This window comes from Neoarius graeffei, chromosome 10 (genome assembly GCF_027579695.1).
Source record: "Neoarius graeffei isolate fNeoGra1 chromosome 10, fNeoGra1.pri, whole genome shotgun sequence".
NCBI lineage: Eukaryota > Metazoa > Chordata > Actinopteri > Siluriformes > Ariidae > Neoarius > Neoarius graeffei.
Window position 1 is genome coordinate 12,479,888 of NC_083578.1, and position 23,945 is coordinate 12,503,832.

The 23,945-nt window shown below is 43.0% G+C and overlaps 1 protein-coding gene across 1 annotated transcript; it reads left to right on the forward strand.

Moving 5' to 3' along the window:
- The first annotated feature begins 109 nt into the window (after positions 1–109).
- Positions 110–17,911, forward strand: zgc:152830 (uncharacterized protein LOC767682 homolog). The gene is made up of 16 exons (XM_060931302.1): positions 110–222; positions 2,584–2,625; positions 4,932–5,022; positions 5,126–5,274; positions 5,556–5,664; positions 5,740–5,861; positions 12,124–12,223; positions 13,030–13,105; positions 13,269–13,354; positions 13,429–13,533; positions 14,129–14,204; positions 14,478–14,596; positions 16,338–16,421; positions 16,852–16,909; positions 16,981–17,162; positions 17,397–17,911. The coding sequence occupies exons 1-16, from the start codon at positions 212–214 to the stop codon at positions 17,526–17,528; spliced, it is 1,542 nt and encodes a 513-aa protein (XP_060787285.1). The 5' UTR covers positions 110–211; the 3' UTR covers positions 17,529–17,911.
- The last annotated feature ends 6,034 nt before the right edge of the window (positions 17,912–23,945 follow it).

The window sequence follows — 23,945 nt, forward strand, 5'->3', positions numbered from 1 at the left end:
TTGTTTGTTTCATAAACATGTGCAAGTTCTGAGAACTACAAATCCCAGCAAGCTCTGCGGGTCATGTGATCATTCGGTCAGGTGTCAGCAGTGCTCTGTCTGTTCACTTGACAACAGGGATTTCTATTCCACATAGTGCACTGTTAGAGGAAGCAGGACTGGGTTTGGGATCGAACCATTTTCTTTTAGCTGTGGAGACGAAACCGAAAACATGGCCTTGAGGTAACAAAACAACTAAATCAATGTTTATTTAAGTATATTAGATAGAGGTATTTAAGACTTTGTTTTGATTGCTTGCTGGATGAGGTTGTTCTTGATGTTGGAAAGGATTTGTGTATTTTGTATCAAATTTTTTTTTTGGACTTTGCTCTTTCTTTCTTTTCTTTTCTTTGTGCGCCATGCATTTGGTTGATCTTCATGTGAAATCTAAATGCTGTATATATTCTATTTATCCTTCCTGTCTCAGATAAGCATTACTAAGAGCATGATCTCAAACTGTTTTCACTTCCTGTCTATCATGTGAATCTGCACTGAAGTGAACCTACATCTTGTATAATAGTACTATGCAAGTCTTAGGCACCCTATTTTTATTTTTCCATGCAAACTTTTTTGTTGTAGGTTTCTAGTTTTTGACTTCTACATTATTGAATCAGTAGGGGAGAGCGGGGTAATGTGAGCCATTTTTTTTACATGAGCTAAAATGATCTATCAGTAAAACTTACACATTTCCTATTAATTCAGGATGCTTTCTAGGCAAGGCAAGTTTATTTCTATAGTGCATTTCATACACAGTGGCAGTTCAATGTGCTTTACAGAGGTAAAGGAAAAACCGTAAACAGTAGAAAATAAAATTACATAAAATAAAGGAGGAAGAAGAGAGAAAAAATAAGAATTAAACAATAGTAGAAATAAAATGAAGTAAAAGTTCAGTAAAAAAAAAAACAGCAGAATAAAATAGAATAAAAGTTAAGTAAAGTTTAAAACATGTAAAGATGACGATATTTATCAGTTATCAGAAAGCACCTGAACACAGCTTGGTCTTTAATCTAGATTTGAAGCTGCCAACAGCAGGAGCATTTTTGATGTCCTCTGGGAGTTGGTTCCATAGCTGTACTGCATAGTAGCTAAAAGCTGCTTCACCACACCTTGTTTTAACAACAGGTTTTACCAGTAAATTTTGCTGCTGCAATCTGGTAGATCCTAACGGCTATTTCTAGCTATGGAAATTATCAGAATGTCTTCAGGACAAAAGGCAATGAAAATATCTCATCTCATTATCTCTAGCCGCTTTATCCTGTTCTACAGGGTCGCAGGCAAGCTGGAGCCTATCCCAGCTGACTACGGGCGAAAGGCGGGGTACACCCTGGACAAGTCGCCAGGTCATCACAGGCCTGACACATAGACACAGACAACCATTCACACTCACATTCACACCTACGGTCAATTTAGAGTCACCAGTTAACCTAAAGTGGTGTTTACATTAGACCGTATCAGCGGATCATCAGATTAACGTTTTTAAAACGATTCGCGTGCACACAGCAACGCCAATACACGATTCGCCTGCACACAGCAACACCAATACACGGATACGCTCGGCTCCGCAGGCATCCTGCGCTCCAAATCACTCCGCCCTGAACAGCGAGTGCCCTCTGGAGGGTGCGCACTCCGGCCCTGCGCAGCTCACAGAGCGCGCGAGTGAAGCGCACGAGCAGTGATTCGGGACAAATAGCAGGAAGTGAAAGTCCGCGCCGTTTTTCAGCAGTCGCGTCATATGACCAACGTGGCATGACCAACGCCAGCGAATCAGGAAGGTGGATGTCACAGTGACATTGTCCAATGATGACGTCAGCTAGAGCTCAGCACAGCGTATCCTCGTTCCTCAATGTTTACACAGCACCGGATCAGATACGAACTGGATTGAATACGTGGGCCCTGGCGGATTCAAGTTGTTCCGCCTGTGGAGTCGTTTCCCGGCGTTTTAATGTGAACAGACAGTGCATCCGCGACGAAAACGAGACGGATACGGTCTAATGTAAACACCACCTAACCTGCATGTCTTTGGACTGTGGGGGAAACCGGAGCACCCGGAGGAAACCCATGGAGAGAACATGCAAACTCCGCACAGAAAGGCCCTCATTGGCTGCTGGGCTCGAACCCAGAACCTTCTTGCTGTGAGGCGACAGCGCTAACCACGACACCACCGTGCCGCCCACCTGAGATTCCTTTTTTTTTTTAAAGCAAAGGGTCATCTCACATCAATATTGACTTTGTTTCATTTATTCTTGCTTACTGTTTATGATTTTATACTTTTTTTTATGTTGAAGCATTTCATTATTTTTTTAAGCCATTTTTGGTCGACCATTTCTTTACGTGCCTAAGACTTTTGCACAGTACTGTAAATTTTAAAGCAAAACATCACCACACCAAATATTTCATTTATTAGTTTACTGCTCTTTATATATTTTTTTTAAACTGTAGAAACATTGAATTGTATTATTATTTATTTTTTAAGCAGCACTTCTTTGCATGTTGCATGTTTACGAGCATTAAGTAAACCTTGAACTTTATTTTTTATCTCACCAGTGTTCAGCCTGTTCAGTGGACTGCTGATTACAAGGACGTAAAGTGAGTAACTTGGAGGACAGAGGTCTTACAGATTGCTTAATTATTGGCAAAGTCAGACTTTACACTCCAATATCAGATCATTTAGACACATCCAAGTCTTGGCTGGTGTCTCACTTCTTTCCAAAGTACCCTGCTGACCAACCCTCAGTTTCTTCCTTTTCCATGAGAACCATGATTATGCAAAAAGTGTAAGAACTTTTATTTATTTAAAAGTTCTACCGATCAGTTATCAAGTACACTTATCAGTTCGGATAAGGTGTGTTTGGTGTCTGATATTTGCTTCTTCATGTAACACAGATGTTCTGCATCAAAAGACCTCTCCCAGAGTGAAAGAATTACCAAGGAACCGCTTATGTTTGCAGAATTGTATAGTACGCAGCATTTGAGCTGAAATTTCCACTCATCCAGATGCAGACCTGCCCAAACCACTGCATTTCATTTCATCTTAGTTCTTGAGGCTTCCCTCGTCCCCGTCTCAAAATCATCTTGTAGTGAAACATGAACCGTCAAGTTACAGTGATCCATCAGTTCAGTATCATTCCAGCTCTCAAAGTCTGAAGATAGAAACATGGAGCGTAGAAAGCAGGATGTAATATGGAAATGGTTCTTAATTTAAATGTGTTTATTTATTCATTTATTTACAGTGGTGCTTGAAAGTTTCTGAGCCCTTTAGAATTTTCTATATTTCTGCATAAATTTGACCTAAAACATCATCAGATTTTCACACAAGTCCTAAAAGTAGACAAAGAGAACCCAGTTAAACAAATGAGACAAAAATATTATACTTGGTCATTTATTTATTGAGGAAAATGATCCAATATTACATATCTGTGAGTGGCAAAAGTATGTGAACCTTTGCTTTCAGTATCTGGTGTGACCCCCTTGTGCAGCAAGAACTGCAACTAAACGTTTGCGGTAACTGTTGATCAGTCCTGCACACCGGCTTGGAGGAATTTTAGCCCGTTCCTCCGTACAGAACAGCTTCAACTCTGGGATGTTGGTGGGTTTCCTCACATGAACTGCTCGCTTCAGGTCCTTCCACAACATTTCGATTGGATTAAGGTCAGGACTTTGACTTGGCCATTCCAAAACATTAACTTTATTCTTCTTTAGCTGTTCTTTGGTAGAACGACTTGTGTGCTTCGAGTCGTTGTCTTGCTGCATGACCCACCTTCTCTTGAGATTCAGTTCATGGACAGATGTCCTGACATTTTCCTTTAGAATTCGCTGGTATAATTCAGAATTCATTGTTCCATCAACGATGGCAAGCTGTCGTGGCCCAGATGCAGCAAAACAGGCCCAAACCATGATACTACCACCACCATGTTTCACAGATGGGATAAGGTTCTTATGCTGGAATGCAGTGTTTTCCTTTCTCCAAACATAACGCTTCTCATTTAAACCAAAAGTTCAATTTTGGTCTCATCCGTCCACAAAACATTTTTCCAATAGCCTTCTGGCTTGTCCACGTGATCTTTAGCAAACTGCAGACGAGCAGCAATGTTCTTTTTGGAGAGCAGTGGCTTTCTCCTTGCAGCCCTGCCATGCACACCATTGTTGTTCAGTGTTCTCCTGATGGTGGACTCATGAACATTAACATTAGCCAGTGTGAGAGAGGCCTTCAGTTGCTCAGAAGTTACCCTGGGGTCCTTTGTGATCTCGCCGACTATTACACGCCTTGCTCTTGGAGTGATCTTTGTTGGTTGACCACTCCTGGGGAGGGGAACAATGGTCTTGAATTTCCTCCATTTGTACACAATCTGTCTGACTGTGGATTGGTGGAGTCCAAACTCTTTAGAGATGGTTTTGTAACCCTTTCCAGCCTGATGAGCATCAACAACGCTTTTTCTGAGGTCCTCAGGAATCTCCTTTGTTTGTGCCATGATGCACTTCCACAAACACGTGTTGTGAAGATCAGATTTTGATAGATCCCTGTTCTTTAAATAAAACAGGGTGCCCACTCACACCTGATTGTCATCCCATTGATTGAAAACACCTGACTCTAATTTCACCTTCAAATTAACTGCTAATCCTAGAGGTTCGCATATTTTTGCCACTCACAGATATGTAATATTGGATCATTTTCCTCAATAAATAAATGACCAAGTCTAATATTTTTGTCTCATTTGTTTAACTGGGTTCTCTTTATCTACTTGTGTGAAAAATCTGATGTCTTAGGTCAAATTTATGCAGAAATATAGAAAATTCTAAAGGGTTCACAAACTTTCATGCACCACTGTAGCTTAAGGCTCACTTGTGGCTTCAAGTTTTAAAAGTCTTTTATGAATTGTGTGTGTTGTAAACAGTTATGACGGCGTCCTTTTGGTAGCGCAGAACGCTGACAGCCTGCCGAGTGAGTTGGACGGACTGAAGGCTCCTCTGGAGGATTATAGTGCTGTGAGTTCACACACACACACACACACACACACACACACACTGTTGAGGAGCTGTAGAAGAATTAACCTGGACTGTTTCCCCATGATGCTCCTGTCTCGCCCAGGTGGATAGCTCGCTGAAGGATCAAGTGGTCGTCTTGAAGGTTGAGGGTTTGCCAGGAAACAGGCTGGTGTTCGCCCCTACAGGACCGCTCAACCGGGACTATGATGACATCAGGCGCTTCAGCGACGCTGCCGATAAAGGCATTTTAAGGTCCGCAGTGCAGCATGTCGCCTCCACACCCTGATCTTCAGAAAGGATCATTCTGAAGGCTTAGTGGTATTTATTTAATGCTCTCGCACCAGAGGAGAGCTGTATGAGCCTGTAGGGTCATATGATCATTCAAAAGGATCCTTAGAGCACTGTTGAATCCTTGAGTCTGATTGGTCAGAATAAATTTCTCTAACAGCAGCTTGGATAGTGTTAACGGTGTAACTGGATTACAAAGTATCATGTGTTGCACTTAAAAGTGATCACAAGTCTGATTTCATTAGGGCAATGAAGGCAGGAATGCAGCGCCCCTTGCTGGTGTGTCCTCCACACAGCGCTTATCAAAGGAACACCTTAGTGGCGGTTCTGGGAGCCTTACACGCTCTGTACCTGGTGAGTGCCGTCTCTTGATACTTGTGTCCAGTTATATACACTGATGTCTCAATATCTCGTGTGTGTGTATCAAAGCCCCTGGAGCTGCGGGAGGTGAAATCTTCTCCTTATAAAGTGGCACTACTGGGTGTGTGGGTGAAGGACAAGTCTCAGGGTGAGCAAATCACCAGTCTCGCCATGATTCTGGAGAGCGGAAGGTGAGTGTTGGTTCATGAGACAGGTTTGTGTGTGTACAGTGGTGCTTGAAAGTTTGTGAACCCTTTAGAATTGTCTATATTTCTGCATAAATATGACCTAAAACATCATCAGATTTTCACACAAGTCCTAAAAGTAGATAAAGAGAACCCAGTTAAACAAATGAGACAAAAATATTATACTCGGTCATTTATTTATTGAGGAAAGTGATCCAATATTACATATCTGTGAATGGCAAAAGTATGTGAACCTCTAGGATTAGCAGTTAATTTGAAGGTGAAATTAGAGTCAGGGGTTTTCAATCAATGGGATGGCAATCAGGTGTGAGTGGGCGCCCTGTTTTATTTAAAGAACAGGGATCTATCAAAGTCTGATCTTCACAACACGTTTGTGGAAGTGTATCATGGCACGAACAAATGAGATTTCTGAGGACCTCAGAAAAAGCATTGTTGATGCTCATCAGACTGGAAAAGGTTAAAAACCATCTCTAAAGAGTTTGGACTCCACCAATCCACAGTCAGACAGATTGTGTACAAATGGAGGGAATTCAAGACCATTGTTACCCTCCCCAGAAGTGGTCGACCAACAAAGATCACTCCAAGAGCAAGGCGTGTAATACCCTGTCCACACTAGGGATTTTGTACCGATACGATACTACTTTCGTACCGCAACACCTGTCCACGCTAGCAACTATACCGGTACTGTAGCGGTATAACTGTATTGGTACGAAACCCACAAATGTATGGGTTTCGTACCGGTACAGTATCGGTACTGTAGCACTTCGCTGTAGTGTGGACAGATGAAGCGGTTCTGTATCGATACAAATATAATGCGCAAGCGCAATGAACCATTCCTACGTCTTCCGGTTTATTCATACAATACAATACGCCCGTGCTCTCCAGCTGTAAATAAAACGTCAAAATGGCTCAAAACAACCATGGAGCTACATGGAGCAAAGAAAGGGTGGAGAAAGGGGGAGGGAGGAAGAAAGGAGGAAGAGGGGGAAAAGGGAGAGAAAGGGAGGGGAAGAGAAGGAAAGAGGGAGAAGGGAGGGGGGAGAAAGGGAGATTCGTTTTCTTTGTTTCTTTCTCAACTGCCTCGTGCGTTTTATACGATTCGACTGAATAAATGACCACCAGAAATACAGACTGTACACTGACAACAAAAAGCACACACACGTTGTTTCATCCGCCATATTCTCGGAAGGAAGTTACTCGGTAACCACGGAAACATTTCGCGCACGCGCATTTCAACTACCGTGAAAGAAAACCGCAAACATTTCTCGCTAGCGTGGACAGATGCACTAAACTGTACCGGTATACTTTGTATCGATACAGTTATACCACTATCGTACCGGTATATATTTGAACACAGCATAATAGTCGGTGAGGTCACAAAGGACCCCAGGGGAACTTCTAAGCAACTGAAGGCCTCTCTCACATTGGCTAATGTTCATGAGAACGCTGAACAACAATGGTGTGCATGGCAGGGTTCAGGGCTTTCCACAAGTGCCGGCTGCCGGCCATACAGCCGACTACGCAATTAAGTCCAGCCGGCTACTTTAATGACTATTATTTTTGTAGCCCACAGGCTCTAAATATTAATTTTCAATTTTAATAAAATTAAATGTTTGTACCGATAATAACCACAAATTCCCCGCAGACTTCGTTGATCAAGGGAGAGTAACTCATCCGCGGCCCTGACATGCGGTGTGCGCGTGCACTCGGTGGAGGCAGTAGTGTGTCGGGGCCGTCGGAGGGAACAGAAGCAGAGATAACGCTTATTTTGTCTTTCACCTAGAGACATGATTCAAACTTTAAAACGGAGACAAAATTCTCCTGTGTGGATCTGGCATTCAACTTTTTTGCTAGTTTCTATACTTTTTGATCAGCTGCAAATCAAACACCATGAGAAAATCTGGAGAAATTCAGACTTTATAATGGGTGTCTATGGCGTTACACACCGGTGAAGCTCAGGAGTTTAGACTACGTTCAGACTGCACCCTGAAACGACCCATATCCGATTTTTTTGCCCATATGTGTGTATATATACCTGTATCCTTTTATGAATCCTGTATCCGATTTGTTATTGACAATCTGAACGACACAGATCCGATTTTTTTCACATACGACCCAGGCCGCTTGGATATGTGGTCCTAATTCCGATGCATATCCGTTATTTTCACATGCGACTGCAGTCTGACCGGACAGGTCGCATTCATGCGACCTACACATCAACAAGAGACAAACGTCACTATTCTGCGTTGGCTAATCCCGCCTCTTTGGTGGAAAACAACAACATTTGTACAGTTTTCAGAATTTAAATAGACTTTTATAGAATTGATCAAGCTAATGGTGGATTTGGTAGGGACCTGGATGTTGATCTGTTAGCCTGATTAAATAAAACAGTTTCTATAACTGATTTATAACTTAAACCATCCTGTATTACAAGATTATAAGATTGTTCTGGAAATTTCCAGTAATTTGACACCTTCGGTCTCATTAGTCTGCTGCCCACATTAATCAGTTTATTGTGTGAGTTCCTCCGCCGCCACAAAAACCACATCACCAGGTCTCGCCTCATCTCCATGCTTTACTTGCAAACATGAAGAGTGCGCTTTTTTTTTCGTTTACGTATTACATAGATGTGCTTATTACGTGTCAATTTGCGCATGCGGGACACTTTTGGGTCGTTTTCCGTTCATATTGGAGATCGCATACAAGTCTCATATAATTGGTAATGTGAACGGCCTAACAAAAAATTCGGATTTCACAACAAATCGGATATGGGTCGTTTCAGGTTGCAGTCTGAACGTAGTGTTAGAGTGTAGGCAGCTTGAAAAAAAAAAAGCTCCAACTTTCTCATTTAAACTGTTTTCAGCCACAATTTTCACTCTACACACATAATTTTCTCAAAAGTTGTAGTCACACTTGTCCTGATTCACACAATGTGTCTACCTGAGCGATAGGATTTACAGTTTTTGAATGAGAAGCCTGAAAGTAAGGAGAGGACAGGCACTCTGCCTCATAGACTACCATTATAAACCTGGCAGCGCTTTTACTGCAAAATCAGAAAAGTCACTTGTTTTTAACTCACTCTAGTGTCCACATTTTTTTACACTAGGGACAAAAAAATTACATCAATGTGTTCATGGGAGCCTTGTAGCACTCAATGTGAAAGAATTTTGTGAATAGCTCCTTTCGTTTCCGTGTAAATCCCCGTTGTTCGAGGAGAGGGAACTCTGAGAAAAAGCGCTCTTTGCTTGTCATATTGTGTCTCTTCCCTGCACCTGAGCACCGTTACCAAGGCGACGAGCTCCACTCAGGGAGCAGAGAGGGGCGGGGATGCTCTCTCTCTCTCAACCCCCCCAGCTGGCTACTTATTTGTCATGGCTGGCTGATATGAGCCTTCGTGGAAAGCCCTGAGGGTTGCAAGGAGAAAGCCACTGCTCTCTAAAAAGAACATTGCTGCTCGTCTGCAGTTTGCTAAAGATCACGTGGACAAGCCAGAAGGCTATTGGAAAAATGTTTTGTGGGCGGATGAGACCAAAATAGAACTTTTTGGTTTCAATGAGAAGCGTTATGTTTGGAGAAAGGAAAGCACTGCATTCCAGCATAAGGACCTTATCCCATCTGTGAAACATGGTGGTGGTAGTATCATGGTTTGGGCCCGTTTTGCTGCATCTGGTCCAGGACGGCTTGCCATCATCGACGGAACAATGAATTCTGAATTATAGCGGTGAATTCTAAAGGAGGCGGCACGGTGGTGTAGTGGTTAGCGCTGTCGCCTCACAGCAAGAAGGTCCGGGTTCGAGCCCCGGGGCCGGCGAGGGCCTTTCTGTGTGGAGTTTGCATGTTCTCCCCGTGTCCGCGTGGGTTTCCTCCGGGTGCTCCGGTTTCCCCCACAGTCCAAAGACATGCAGGTTAGGTTAACTGGTGACTCTAAATTGACCGTAGGTGTGAATGTGAGTGTGAATGGTTGTCTGTGTCTATGTGTCAGCCCTGTGATGACCTGGCGACTTGTCCAGGGTGTACCCCGCCTTTCGCCCGTAGTCAGCTGGGATAGGCTCCAGCTTGCCTGCGACCCTGTAGAAGGATAAAGCGGCTAGAGATAATGAGATGAGATGAATTCTAAAGGAAAATGTCAGGACATATGTCCATGAACTGAATCTCAAGAGAAGGTGGGTCATGCAGCAAGACAACGACCCTAAGCACACAAGTCGTTCTACCAAAGAATGGTTAAAGGCAAGGCAAGTTTATTTACTATATAGCACATTTCATACACCGTGGCAGTTCAATGTGCTTTACAGAAGTAAAGACAAAACGGTGAACAAAAAAATAAAATTACATACAATAAAAAGGGAAGAAGAGAGAGAAAAATAAAAATATGAGAATTAAGCAATAATAGAAATAAAATAATAAAATGAAGTAAAGGTTCAGCAAAAAAACAGCAGAATAAAATGAAGTAAAAGTTAAGTAAAGTTTAAAACATGTAACGATGACGATATTTATCAGTTAGCAGAAAGCATCTGAGAACAGCTTGGTCTTTAATCTAGATTTGAAGCTGCCAACAGCAGGAGCATTTTTGATGTCCTCTGGCAGTTGGTTCCATAGCTGTACTGCATAGTAGCTAAAAGCTGCTTCACCACACTTTGTTTTAACAACAGGTTTTACCAGTAAATTTTGCTGTTGCGATCTGGTAGATCTGATTGGGTTAGGCCGCTGCAACATATCAGAGAGGTAATTGGGCCCTGTACCATTTAGAGATTTGTACACCAGCAGCAATGCTTTAAAGTCAATTCTGTAGCTTACTGGAAGCCAGTGAAGGGACCTTAGAATTGGAGTAATGTGCTCTCTTCTTTTTGTTCGTGTGAGAACCCTAGCCGCTGCATTTTGAAGAATAAAGTTGATGTTTTGGAATGGCCAAGTCAAAGTCCGGACCTTAATCCAATCGAAATGTTTATTGTAGCTCCTGGAACTTTGTGTTCCTAATTTGCATATTATGGATAATTTATAAGCCCTTTTATGAGTACACGGGTGTAAAGATTGTCTGTCTGAGGCTATTATTTTACAACCCCGATTCCAAAAAAGTTGGGACAAAGTACAGATTGTAAATACAAACGGAATGCAATAATTTACAAATCTCAAAAACTGATATTGTATTCACAATAGAACATAGACAACATATCAAATGTCGAAAGTGAGACATTTTGAAATTTCATGCTAAATATTGGCTCATTTGAAATTTCATGATAGCAACACATCTCAAAAAAGTTGGGACAGGGGCAATAAGAGGCTGGAAAAGTTAAAGGTACAAAAAAGGAACAGCTGGAGGACCAAATTGCAACTCATTAGGTCAATTGGCAATAGGTCATTAACATGACTGGGTATAAAAAGAGCATCTTGTAGCGGCTCTCAGAAGTAAAGATGGGAAGAGGATCACCAATCCCCCTAATTCTGCGCCGACAAATAGTGGAGCAATATCAGAAAGGAGTTCGACAGTGTAAAATTGCAAAGAGTTTGAACATATCATCATCTACAGTGCATAATATCATCAAAAGATTCAGAGAATCTGGAAGAATCTCTGTGCGTAAGGGTCAAGGCCGGAAAACCATACTGGGTGCCCGTGATCTTCGGGCCCTTAGACGGCACTGCATCACATACAGGCATGCTTCTGTATTGGAAATCACAAAATGGGCTCAGGAATATTTCCAGAGAACATTATCTGTGAACACAATTCACCGTGCCATCCGCCGTTGCCAGCTAAAACTCTATAGTTCAAAGAAGAAGCCGTATCTAAACATGATCCAGAAGCGCAGACGTCTTCTCTGGGCCAAGGCTCATTTAAAATGGACTGTGGCAAAGTGGAAAACTGTTCTGTGGTCAGACGAATCAAAATTTGAAGTTCTTTATGGAAATCAGGGACGCCGTGTCATTCGGACTAAAGAGGAGCAGGACGACCCAAGTTGTTATCAGCGCTCAGTTCAGAAGCCTGCATCTCTGATGGTCTGGGGTTGCATTAGTGCGTGTGGCATGGGCAGCTTACACATCTGGAAAGACACCATCAATGCTGAAAGGTATATCCAGGTTCTAGAGCAACATATGCTCCCATCCAGACGACTCCTCTTTGCTTTCCGTTTTTATTTACAATTTGTACTTTGTCCCAACTTTTTTGGAATCGGGCTTGTAATCTGTTTAATCTCTGAACTCTGTGTGTGTGTGTGTGTGTGTGTGTGTGTGTGTGTGTGTGTGTGTGTGTGTGTAGAGTGGTGTATCGGGATATCGGAGGCTCTGATCCGGAGCGTATGGCTGCACCGCGTGTAGCTGAATATGTGCAGGAAGTGTTTAAGGACACCACAGTGCAGGTTAAACTCTCCACTGCACAATACTTACTCATTATTAGCACAGCACAGAGTCTCTCTCTCTCTCTCTCTCTCTCTCTCTCTCTCTGTCTGTATGTATATCTCTCACTCTACTTTTCTCTTTCTATCTGTCTCTGCGTGTCCTTTTTCTTGCTCATTGCTGTCTCTCTCTCTTTTTCTGTCTGTTCTTTTCTTTCTCAGTCTCTGTTCTGTTCTGTCTTTCAATCTCTCGCTCTCTAATTCTCTCTCTTTGCCTGTCCTTTTTCTTTCTCTTGCTGTACCACACACACTTTTATATATCTCCCTCCTCTTTTTTTTGTTTCGTTCCATTTATTTTGTCTTCTTTTTCTACTCTGTCTCTCTCTATCCCTGTCTTTGCCTGTGCTTTTTCTTGCTCATTGCTCTGTTATTTTCTTTCTCCATCTATCTTTCTCTCTTCTCTTCTTTCAGTCTCTCTCTGCCTGTCCTCTTTCTTTCTCTGTCTCTTGCTGTACCACACACACACACACACACACACACACACACACACACACTTATTTCTCTCCTCTTTCATTCCATTTATTTTGTGTTCATTTTCTACTCTCTCTCGCTTTCACTCTTCTCTCTCTGTCCCTCTCTGCCTGTTCTTTTCTTTCTGTCTGTCTTTCTCAGTCTCTGTTCTCTTCTCTCTTTCAATATCCTCGCTCTCTCTGTATTTCTTTCTGTCTCTTGCTGTACCTTACACATACACTATTCTGTTATCTCTCTCTCCTCTTTTTTTGTTTTCATTCCATTTATTTTATGTCTTCATCTCCCCCTCCCTCTCTCAGGTGAGGGTGGTGAGTGATTTGAAGGTGTTGGAGAAGGAGTATCCGTGTTTGGCTGCAGTTAATCGCTGTGCTAACAGTAAGAGTTTCTCCGTCAGGACGTTACAGTACAGTTCACACGTATTCATTTGTATTGGATAATACTTTAAACATTTCGGTCATAGCAGCTTAAAACTAAAGTGTGTGTGTGTGTGTGTGTGTGTGTGTGTGTGTGTGTGTGTGTGTGTGTACACATCATGCAGCTGTGCCACGCCATCAGGCCCGAGTGATTCACCTGGAGTATTGCGGGGAAGGACCCATCCAGCAGACCCTTATGCTAGTGGGCAAGGTGTGTGTGTGTGTGTGTGTGTGTGTGTGTGTGTTTCAGTCTCAGTCATGCTAACTGTTGTGTTTATGCTGCAGGGCATCACCTACGACACCGGTGGAGCCGACATCAAGGCCGGAGGTTTCATGGCTGGCATGCACAGGGATAAATGTGGATCTGCTGCTGTAGCTGGTTTCTTCCGGGTGTGTGTTAATGTTCTGGCAGTTTATACCAGTTATAATGTTCATGATCACAGGGATGAACTTTGTGTTACTGTAAACACACACATGACATTTTATGTTATTTAATAAATCTAAACTGTAATCTGAGGCAAATTGCTGTCGTATAAGAGGAATAAAACACTTGGGGTGGGGGGTTATTGGAGCTTCAAGCTGGTAACACTTCATGTCAGATCACATCACATCACACGTCTAATTATTTTCTCCAACCACGACGCTCCCACGAGTTTTAATCCTCACTTCTCACACTGCTAAAGAAAAATAAGTCACTATTAACTCAGGAAATTTGACTGTGCTGTTAATATCCTAATTCTGGCAGTAATTCATATATTATATATAATTTATAGAATTATTTATAGGCCACAAGTTAGCGAGATGACTTTTTTTTTTTTTTAATTCCATTAAAATGAAAAAGCATGTAAAATCAGCAAGTCGATCGATCAAATAAATCAATTAATTAATTGGTGTCCTTGTATCTGAGGAACAGCCTGGACTCTGGGTTGGAGTTTTTCACCTCCATGTCGTGTGTTAATCCGTGCTTCTTTGCTTTCTGTTTCAGATTCTGGCCAAGCTGAAGCCCAGGCACCTGAAGGTTGTGGGTTCCATGGCGATGGTGCGCAACAGCGTGGGCTCAGGTGCGGTGGTTCTGTTCCACAGCCTCGTGTAGATCAGTGTGTGAGGAGGAATGAATTGTGTGCCGGCTGCTCGGACACTCTCCTGACACACAGCTGCTGCTTATAGCGTTTTTATTGTGTATATAATGCTGAGTCTGTGCAGTCTCTCCAGGCTCCTCCTCCTCTCTTCTTATTTCAGTGCATCGTTTGTCATCATTAACATTTTCTAGAGTCGATAAAGGATTGGTGTGTGTGTGTGTGTGTGTGTGTGTGTGTGTGTGTGTTTTCTTGCAGACTGCTATGTGGCTGATGAGCTGATTGTATCTCGAGCTGGTCGCAGAGTGCGTGTTGGAAACACTGATGCTGAAGGACGCATGGTCATGGTGGACCTGCTCTGTGAGATGAAAGAGAAGGTACACACACACGCACGCACACTCATCCAGGTGGATTCCCTGCCTCTCCCCCCCCAAAATTTTGTAATTTCGTTACAGCTCACTGAAAACCTAGTGTGTGTGTGTGTGTGTGTGGTATCATGACAGTTTAAACAGTCATGTGACTATCAGTCCAGCTTGATGATTATCAGAGTTCCGCACTAACGTGTATCCGTGCCATTCATCATTCTGCAGGGATGAGAATTTTCCGCCGATTGGCGGATTTCCGACTTTTTCAGACCAAAATGATCGTTTTTGAGATCGATGTAAATCCGTTGAGAAATTTTTTTTTTTGGGGGGGGGTGGTATGATTAACGATCTGTGGTCACCTTATAACGCAGACATCCCAAGTCTCCTGGAAGTTCCGGGAGTCTCCTGCATATTGATAGAAGCGAGCAAGAGCATGCGTGCACAACATTAAGGTCTGCATCACGCATCTTAGAATGTGCGCGCGCACGAGGGGGTGCGCGAGGGAGACTGTGTGCAGTGTTGCCAGATACTGCTGACGCTTTCCAGCCCAAAATATGTTCAAAACCTGCCAAAATGCACTTAAAACCACCCAATCTGGCAACACTGCCTGTGTGCCTGTTCATGTAGCTCATGCCAGACAAAGAGCATCTTGATTGGGTTACTCAGCAAAATAAGCCAATCAGCTTTCAGTGTGGGCGGGCTTTTATCTCTTTTCTCAAGGACCGGAGTTTGAGTCAGTGCAGCCTACAGGATCGTGATGGCAGAGAGAGAGCACGCGCCCCAAAAAATATATCAATTACATGTCATATATAAGTGTGTATCTTTTATAAATGGGGTTAGCTTATCTAATGTAGCATGTTGGGGAGAATCATAGTATCATATCTATATTTCTGATGAAATTTTAAGTATGATAGCATGTATAACTCTCCTACTTATTGCCCATTTCATAGGGGGACGGAATTGCTGGCGTGTGCCGCGCCGGAGCGTCTGCCCAAATTTTTTAGGCCGAGATGAAGTTTTGATTTAAAAAAAAATTCCAATATGTAATGCCCATTGTACATGCCTGTTCTTTAATTCAAAATCACCATCTCGATCTTCAGATTGCCCGTATGGTATCTGTATTACATTACACAACATCCTGTCCAGATAAAACCTCGTTAGTACAAACAACAGTTGAAAGAGAAGTGATGAGTGATGTTGAATGTTGCCTGCTTAATATGCAAGACCTCCTGCTACCATGATAACATCAGAAGAAAGCTTCAGAGAATTATATGATCGAACTTTTTTCTGGTTTGCACTTCATTGTAAAGGATTAGAGTATTCAAAGACATGAATAGCAAAAATGCAGAAATATAATACTGTCGAGCTCGTTTATATTAAAAGGTGCATTGATTTTTTTTGAAATCATCAAATGTGAATTGATTAAAAACAAGTCTCTTGTACCATATTAATCATTTTCACCTGGGAGTCCACCAAGAAGGGGAATTTATTTCCAAATACATTGCAAATGTTTGCTGATAAAATTAATGGTTTTGGGATAAAAAAAAAAAAATAGCCAAAAATCATTAGCCCCATGGCCAGACTTTTAAAATATTTTTCATTCTCATCCCTGATTCTGACATCAGCATCATGGGCTTTATTTTCACAACACAGTGTCTCCTCATGTCCCACTTAGAAGATTCAAATGTACAGTATGTTAGAGAAGTAGTTATTATCTGTGTGTGATTTTTTTTTTTTTTTTTTCCCCCTTCAGGCGGCTCACGAGGTTTCTCCACACCTATTCACCATCGCCACTCTGACCGGTCACGCCATCAGAGCCATGGGACCCAATTACTCCGTAATCTCACATACACTCTTCAGTCATTTAGCTGCTTTCTACTACACAATTTCACCAACACCTCACACAACGTTCTTAACTATACACACACACACACACACACACACACACACACATACAGGTGTGGGAGTGCTGCTCTGTCATTCCTACACACTATACTCACCTGAGTACTTTCTAGCTTTAGCACTATGACCAGGAGTTTTTACATTCCTGTACTGATGCGTCTCTCTCACACACGCTCCAGCCCTGCAGTAAGCAACAATGCAAAACTCTGACACCTACCTCTAAGCAGGTGTAAAATCCAATATCGAAAAGTGATCTGGTGGGTAATAAAGCACACCTGAGGAGGATGTTGTGGAGAAATAGTTTTTCGTTGAAGGTTTTTTTTTTTTTTTTTTAATGTAAGTAAAATTAATCTTGGTGTGTTTAGATCATTCTGGATAACGGAGCTGCACATCGTGAAGACAACGCCTTAAAGTGGCAGAAAGGTGTGTAAGAAAAGTATTAAAAGGATTTTGGATTTAATGTGTGCTGGAACTTACTCGTGTGTGTGTCTCAGCGGGCGAGGTTCTGGGCGACGTGTTCGAAGTGTCCACTATCCGTAGGGAGGATTACGAGTTCCACAAAGGGAAGTCTGAGTATGAGGACATCCTGCAGTGTAACAACCTGCCGTCCTCTGCCACGCCACGCGGACACCAGACTCCTGCAGCCTTCCTCATCATGACCTCCGGACTGGACCAGGTACACACACACACACACACACACACACACACACACACACACACACACACAATGGTCTTTCCTCTGATTATCACATTGTTTATAATTAAATAGCATCACACAAGTGTGTGTGTGTCCCCATCTCTCTCTCGCTCGCTCTCTCTTTCCCCATCTGTCTCTCTCCCCGTATCTCTCTCTCTTTGCCTGTCTCTGTGTCTCTCTCCCCATCTGTGTGTCTCTCTCTCTCTCTCTCAGCATGGCGTGGACTCAGAGAAGCCTCTCCCTTACTCCCATATTGACATTGCTGGTTCCAGTGGTCCTTTCCCAGGAGTCCCAACTGGAGCGCCTCTTCTCGCCATGGCAACCAAATACATCCTCCAGAACTGACATCCCTCCTGTCCATCACTTCACGCCACTCTCCTTACTGTCTGTGTCCATTAAATCTACCTCCACAGTGACAGTATCACTGTGTATCCTGTGGAACTTTATTCTTCTATGATTTATGGCGCGTCTCTTCCACATGCGGCTGAAACTGGAGCCGTGAGAACTGACCCACATTTTCACTGATTCAGGACCAAAACCATGACATAATCCAATTATATATCAAACACATTGTAGAAATTATATACACTCCTGGGTAATTTTACAAATGAAAATGCGGAATGGTTCCAGATTCGGCTGCTTGTTCGTGGAAAAGCGTGATGTGATGGTTATTGGATCGGTTTTCTGTCTCTGTATAATTTGCTGAGAATAAATCCTTCTGTCTGGGGCATTATTGTCTTTATTCCAGTGCCATCACTCCATCCTTCTACAGTCTCATCCCTCCACACCATTCCCTCTCAGTCTTCCTGAATGAGATATGAACAGAAAAATTCAAGGAGGAGGATTTAATGATTATGAGGAAGAATTTGAAAGACCCATTTTGTCCATCCGCCTTTTGTTGTGTATGAATTGCACAGACAGGTATGATTGATTGATTGACTGACTGATTAAACTTGTTGAATAAAACCGATTCAATAAGAATAAACAGCTCATGGTTTTAAATGTAGAAATTCTCAAGCTTTATTTAATAATAAGTTCATGTTGTACTGCAGGAGTTTGGAGTTAAATAACATCGGGATAGTTAGGCTCTGAGATGAGGAACTATTATTTTAGTAAAGCACAGACATGACAAAATAAAATGAACAGTATCATGACCTCTGCCAAAGAGCTTATCTTTTCTGTACGGTTTGTTTGCCTGACTTTAAACAGGATTACACAAAACCTCCTAACCTCATTTCCAGGATACTTGGTGGAAGCGCGTAGTAGTAGTATGGGCCAAAGAACGAGCCGTTAAATTCTGGAGCGGATCCAAGTCATGGGGCGGATCCACGAATTTATTTTCTCTTTCATGGCCTTGGTGGAAGTCTGGACTCAACAACGCCATACATTTTGAAATCCAGTAGATGGCAGTAAAGTTTCTCATCTCATCTCATTATCTCTAGCCGCTTTATCCTGTTCTACAGGGTCGCAGGCAAGCTGGAGTCTATCCCAGCTGACTACGGGCGAAAGGCGGGGTACACCCTGGACAAGTCGCCAGGTCATCACAGGGCTGACACATAGACACAGACAACCATTCACACTCACATTCACACCTAGTCTGGCTAATGCGACTTCAAAGCTCTGCGAGCATTTGGTCTGGCAAAGATATTAAGCCCAACCGTTTCCCAAAGTGCGTAGTTGACCCGCCTCCCTGAAATGCCTCAGTTTGCTACTGGTCGAAGCCAGAAAAGGCTGTGACGAAGCTTAAACCAATCACATCACTCTTTCCTCTGACGTATGTGACGCGACGGGGCTAACTGGTAGATTAAACTCTTACCGAAGCCGGTCGGGAGCAAGGCGAAAACGCCCTTCCTTTCAATAAATACCTCCAGGGCTGCTCTTTGCTCCGTTTTCAATGAGAACTTGCTCCATGTTCGTAATGTTTCTAGTGAATGAAGCGCTTCCGGCATAGATTCTGTAAACAATCTATGGCTTCCGGTCGCAGTTCTGTTACGTCAGTGCCTTGAACACGCCTCTACCCAGGGCCGTTGGAGATGCTCAAAGTTGATTGGCTCCCGGTTTTTCGGGAGCTTGGAAGCGCTGTAGATAGCTTGCCTGGCCAGACTAAGCTCGCAACAGGCCCTCGTGTTGCGTCACGCTTAGGATGGGCGGACCCAGGCTAATTCACACCTACGGTCAATTTAGAGTCACCAGTTAACCTAACCTGCATGTCTTTGGACTGTGGGGGAAACCGGAGCACCCGGAGGAAACCCACGCGGACACGGGGAGAACATGCAAACTCCACACAGAAAGGCCCTCGCCGGCCACGGGGCTCGAACCCGGACCTTCTTGCTGTGAGGCGACAGCGCTAACCACTACACCACCGTGCCGCCCCGCAGTAAAGTTTAATAGTGATAAAACATAACCAATGTAGAACTACGACTGCATTTCACAATCCCCATTCACGGGTACCAGTAATCCTCTGTGATACAGGGACGTCATTCTAATCATTCTGGAACTATATATGGAAAAAAACTGAATTTTTTTTTTTTAATTTACAGTGAAGAATAGAAAGGGGGGAGGGAGACTCAGGTGAGCAACATATTTGCGTGATCAGAATTATTTTGGAGGAGAGAGTGAAGAGAAGTAGGAAGTGAGTTGAAGCACACAGGCGTACAGACCTTATACGCCGTAGACGGAGATGTTTGAATTTGTACCAAAAAGAAGGCATTTATTTATTTATTTCCTTGGCATGTTTGCCTATGGCGGCACGGTGGTGTAGTGGTTAGCGCTGTCGCCTCACAGCAAGAAGGTCCTGGGTTCGAGCCCCGGGGCCAGCGAGGGCCTTTCTGTGTGGAGTTTGCATGTTCTCCCCGTGTCCGCGTGGGTTTCCTCCGGGTGCTCCGGTTTCCCCCACAGTCCAAAGACATGCAGGTTAGGTTAACTGGTGACTCTAAATTGAGCGTAGGTGTGAATGTGAGTGTGAATGGTTGTCTGTGTCTATGTGTCAGCCCTGCGATGACCTGGCGACTTGTCCAGGGTGTACCCCGCCTTTCGCCCGTAGTCAGCTGGGATAGGCTCCAGCTTGCCTGCGACCCTGTAGAAGGATAAAGCGGCTAGAGATAATGAGATGAGATGTTTGCCTATTTCCACATTGGCTAACGATTTCCTGCATTTCCCACAATGCCATTCAGGTCAGATCATCGCGAATCTGGTTCCAAACCTTCACCTTTCACACTAATACCTCCATCAACACCATCATGCTCGTTATCTCATACAGCACTAACTAGCTGAGTCAAGTCTCTGGCATAATTCAGCACAACTACAAAGCGTATAGCTGCATTGCATTCTGGGAAGTTGAGTCTATCCAGTACTGTACTGGATTCTTTATTAATATGACTTCACTGAAAAAATGGTGAGTGAGTGTTCAGAGCCAACAGTGAAAGCTGACTGTTTTATCTGAGTACTGTGATGTTTGAGTAAGAACAAAAATACAGCATGGATTAGCAAATGAACGCCAGAATCTCGAAACACATCAGATATTTCAATCTAAACATATTTATTGTGTCTCAGGGTGGAGTTTCCTTTAACAGGTTAAAGACTTTTACTGTGGTCTGGAGTTCAGCATTATATTCTGAGCACCTACAGCGCCCTCCACAATTATTGGCACCCCTGGTTAAGATGTGTTAAAAGCCTTAAAGGAACAGTCCACCGTACTTCCATAATGAAATATGCTCTTATCTGAATTGAGACGAGCTGCTCCGTACCTCTCCGAGCTTTGCGCGACCTCCCAGTCAGTCAGACGCGCTGTCACTCCTGTTAGCAATGTAGCTAGCCTCAGCATGGCCAATGGTATTTTTTGGGGCTGTAGTTAGATGCGACCAAACTCTTCCACGTTTTTCCTGTTTACATAGGTTTATATGAGCAGTGACATGAAACAAGTTCAGTTACACAAATTGAAACGTAGCGATTTTCTATGCTATGGAAAGTCCGCACTATAATGACAGGCGTACTAACACCTTCTGCGCGCTTCGGCAGCGCATTGATACCTTCACTTGGAGTTGTACCATTTTTTTTTTTTTAGACAGGGCGGACGGACCAGGGCATTCGCCCGCCTGGCCGTGCCCAACGAGGAGCGCTCTCGGCCGGCTTGGGAGGCAGATGGCAGCCCCTCCTGGAAGTGTGGTTTTACCATGGGCCTCATGCGGAAAAATGACAAAGTCCCAGTTTTACCATGGGGCTTGAGTTGTACCATTTTTTTAGACAGGGCGGACGGACCAGGACATTCGCCCGCCTGGCCGTGCCCGAAGAGGAGTGAAGGTATCAATGCGCTGTCGAAGTGCGCAGAAGGTGTTAGAACGCCTGTCATTATAGTGCGGACTTTCCATAGCATAGAAAATCGCTACGTTTTAATTTGTGTAACTGAACTTTGTTTCATATCACTGCTCATATAAACCTATGTAAACAGGAAAAACGCGGAAGAGTTTGGTCGCATCTAACTACAGCCCCAAAAAATACCATTGGCCATACTGAGCCTAGCTACATTGCTAACAGGAGTGACAGCGCGTCTGACTGACTGGGAGGTCGCGCAAAGCTCGGAGAGGTACGGAGCAGCTCGTCTCAATTCAGAGAACAACATATTTCATTATGGAAGTACGGTGGACTGTTCCTTTAAAATAAATAAAATTTTTATTGCAGAAGCATAATCTCTCACTGAAAATTGTAGAAAAATGTAACTCAAGTGAATTTTAAAAAAAAAATCCCTGCCTAAGAAATAATTATTTTTCATAAAATCACCTGTTCCACAATTATTGGCACCCATAACAATTCCTAGAAAATAAATGTAATTGAAGCATTTCTGCCATTTCTACTGTAGTTTATAAAGGTGATCAGAGTATCTCGGACCCTTTAATTAGTAATTCATCACATCCCGTTTCCCTGGGGTATAAATATGATGTGACACAGAGGCCTATTTCTCTTATCCACTCTTCAACATGGGAAAGACAAGAGAACACACCGTTCAAGTAAGGCAGATGTGTATCGACCTTCATAAGTCAGGCAACGGCTACAAGAAAATATCCACTCGCCTACACCTGCCCATATCTACAGTCAGAGGAATCATCAAGTTTAAAACAACTGGAACAGTGGCAAACAAGCCCGGACGAGGATGCAAGTTTATCTTGCCACCACGCACAGTGGGGAGGATGGTAAGAGAAGTAAAACGTTCTCCAAAGCTCACTGTTAGAGAATTGCATCAAAGAGTAGCATCTTGGGGTCACAAAGTCTCCGTAACAACCATCAGGTGCTATCTGCATGCCAACAAGCTGTTTGGGAGGCATGCACGGAAAAAGCCTTTTCTCACTTACAAGCATAAACGTAAACGTCTAGAGTTTGCTAAGCGGTACTGGGACTTCAACTGGGACCGTGTGCTTTGGTCAGATGAGACCAAGATAGAGCTTTTTGGCAACAAAAAAGCTGAGTATGTAGAAAAGCACCTCATGTCCACTGTGAAGTATGGGGGAGGATCGGTGATGCTGTGGGCCTGTTTCTCTTCCAAAGGCCCTGGGAATCTTGTTAGAGTGCGTGGCATCATGAACTCTTTGAAATACCAGGACATTTTAAATCAAAATCTTGTGGCCTCTGCCTGAAAGCTGAAGATGGGTCGTCACTGGGTCTTTCAGCAAGATAATGACCCTAAACATGTGGCCAAATCTACACAAAAATGGTTCACCAGACTCAAAATCAAACTCCTCTCATGGCCATCTCAGTCCTCAGACCTCAACCCAACTGAAAACCTGTGGGGTAAGCTGAAGAGGACAGTGCATAGGAGAGGACCCAGGACTCTGGACGATTTAGAGAGATTGTGCAAAGAGGAATGGTCAAATATCCCTCTCTCTGTATTTTCCCATCTTGTGAAATGTTATAGGAGAAGATTAAGTGCTGTCTTGTTGGCAAAAGGGAGTTGTACAAAGTATTAACATCAGGGGTGCCAATACTTGTGGCACACATGATTTCATGTAAAATAATTATTTCTTAATGTGGGATTTTTCCCACTGAATAAATGCACTTGAATTAAAGGTTGGACTTTTCTCTTTTTTTGCATTGTTCTATATTATTAAAAAAATGAATTTATTAGAAGCCTAAGAACATATCTTAACGAGGGGTGCCAATAATTGTGGAGGGTGCTGTATGTATAAAGTACTTTTTGTTAAAAATAATATATTTGCACAGCCCTCTGTGTTTGTTGTCTGTGTTGCTGTTTGTCAAGTTGTGCTGTTGAAATGTGTGTTGTTTGCATGTTATATGTGATGGTGAGCCAAAGATAATTTTCCACCTTGATGGGCAATAAAGATTTATTCTATTCTATTATATGTATAATTTTAAACTTGTCACATCTTTATTTACGGAATCATTCTAATAAATCTAATTTGAATTGAAATGCATAAAGTAGCAGTAATTATAAACAACTTTCAACTGTGTGGTTTTTGTTTTCAATAGCATTTGAACCACATTATTTACAGAAACTGTTGAGTACCACTAGGGGGCAGCATTGGATTTGATTTTCATAGTTATTTAGATTTAAATAGCTACAGGTGACAAAACACTTATGTTACACTATGCCAATATTCTATTGTATTCTAAACATCCATCCATCATCTGTAGCCGCTTATCCTGTACAGGGTTGCAGGCAAGCTGGAGCCTATCCCAGCTGACTATGGGCAAGAGGCGGGGTACACCCTGGACAAGTCGCCAGATCATCACAGGGCTGACACACAGAGATTC

Coding starts and splice junctions, on each gene's coding strand:
- zgc:152830 (XM_060931302.1), top strand. Junction 2,626..4,931: donor GCTGATTACAAGGACGTAAA/GTGAGTAACTTG, acceptor TGTTGTAAACAG/TTATGACGGCGTCCTTTTGG. Junction 14,205..14,477: donor GCGCAACAGCGTGGGCTCAG/GTGCGGTGGTTC, acceptor GTTTTCTTGCAG/ACTGCTATGTGGCTGATGAG.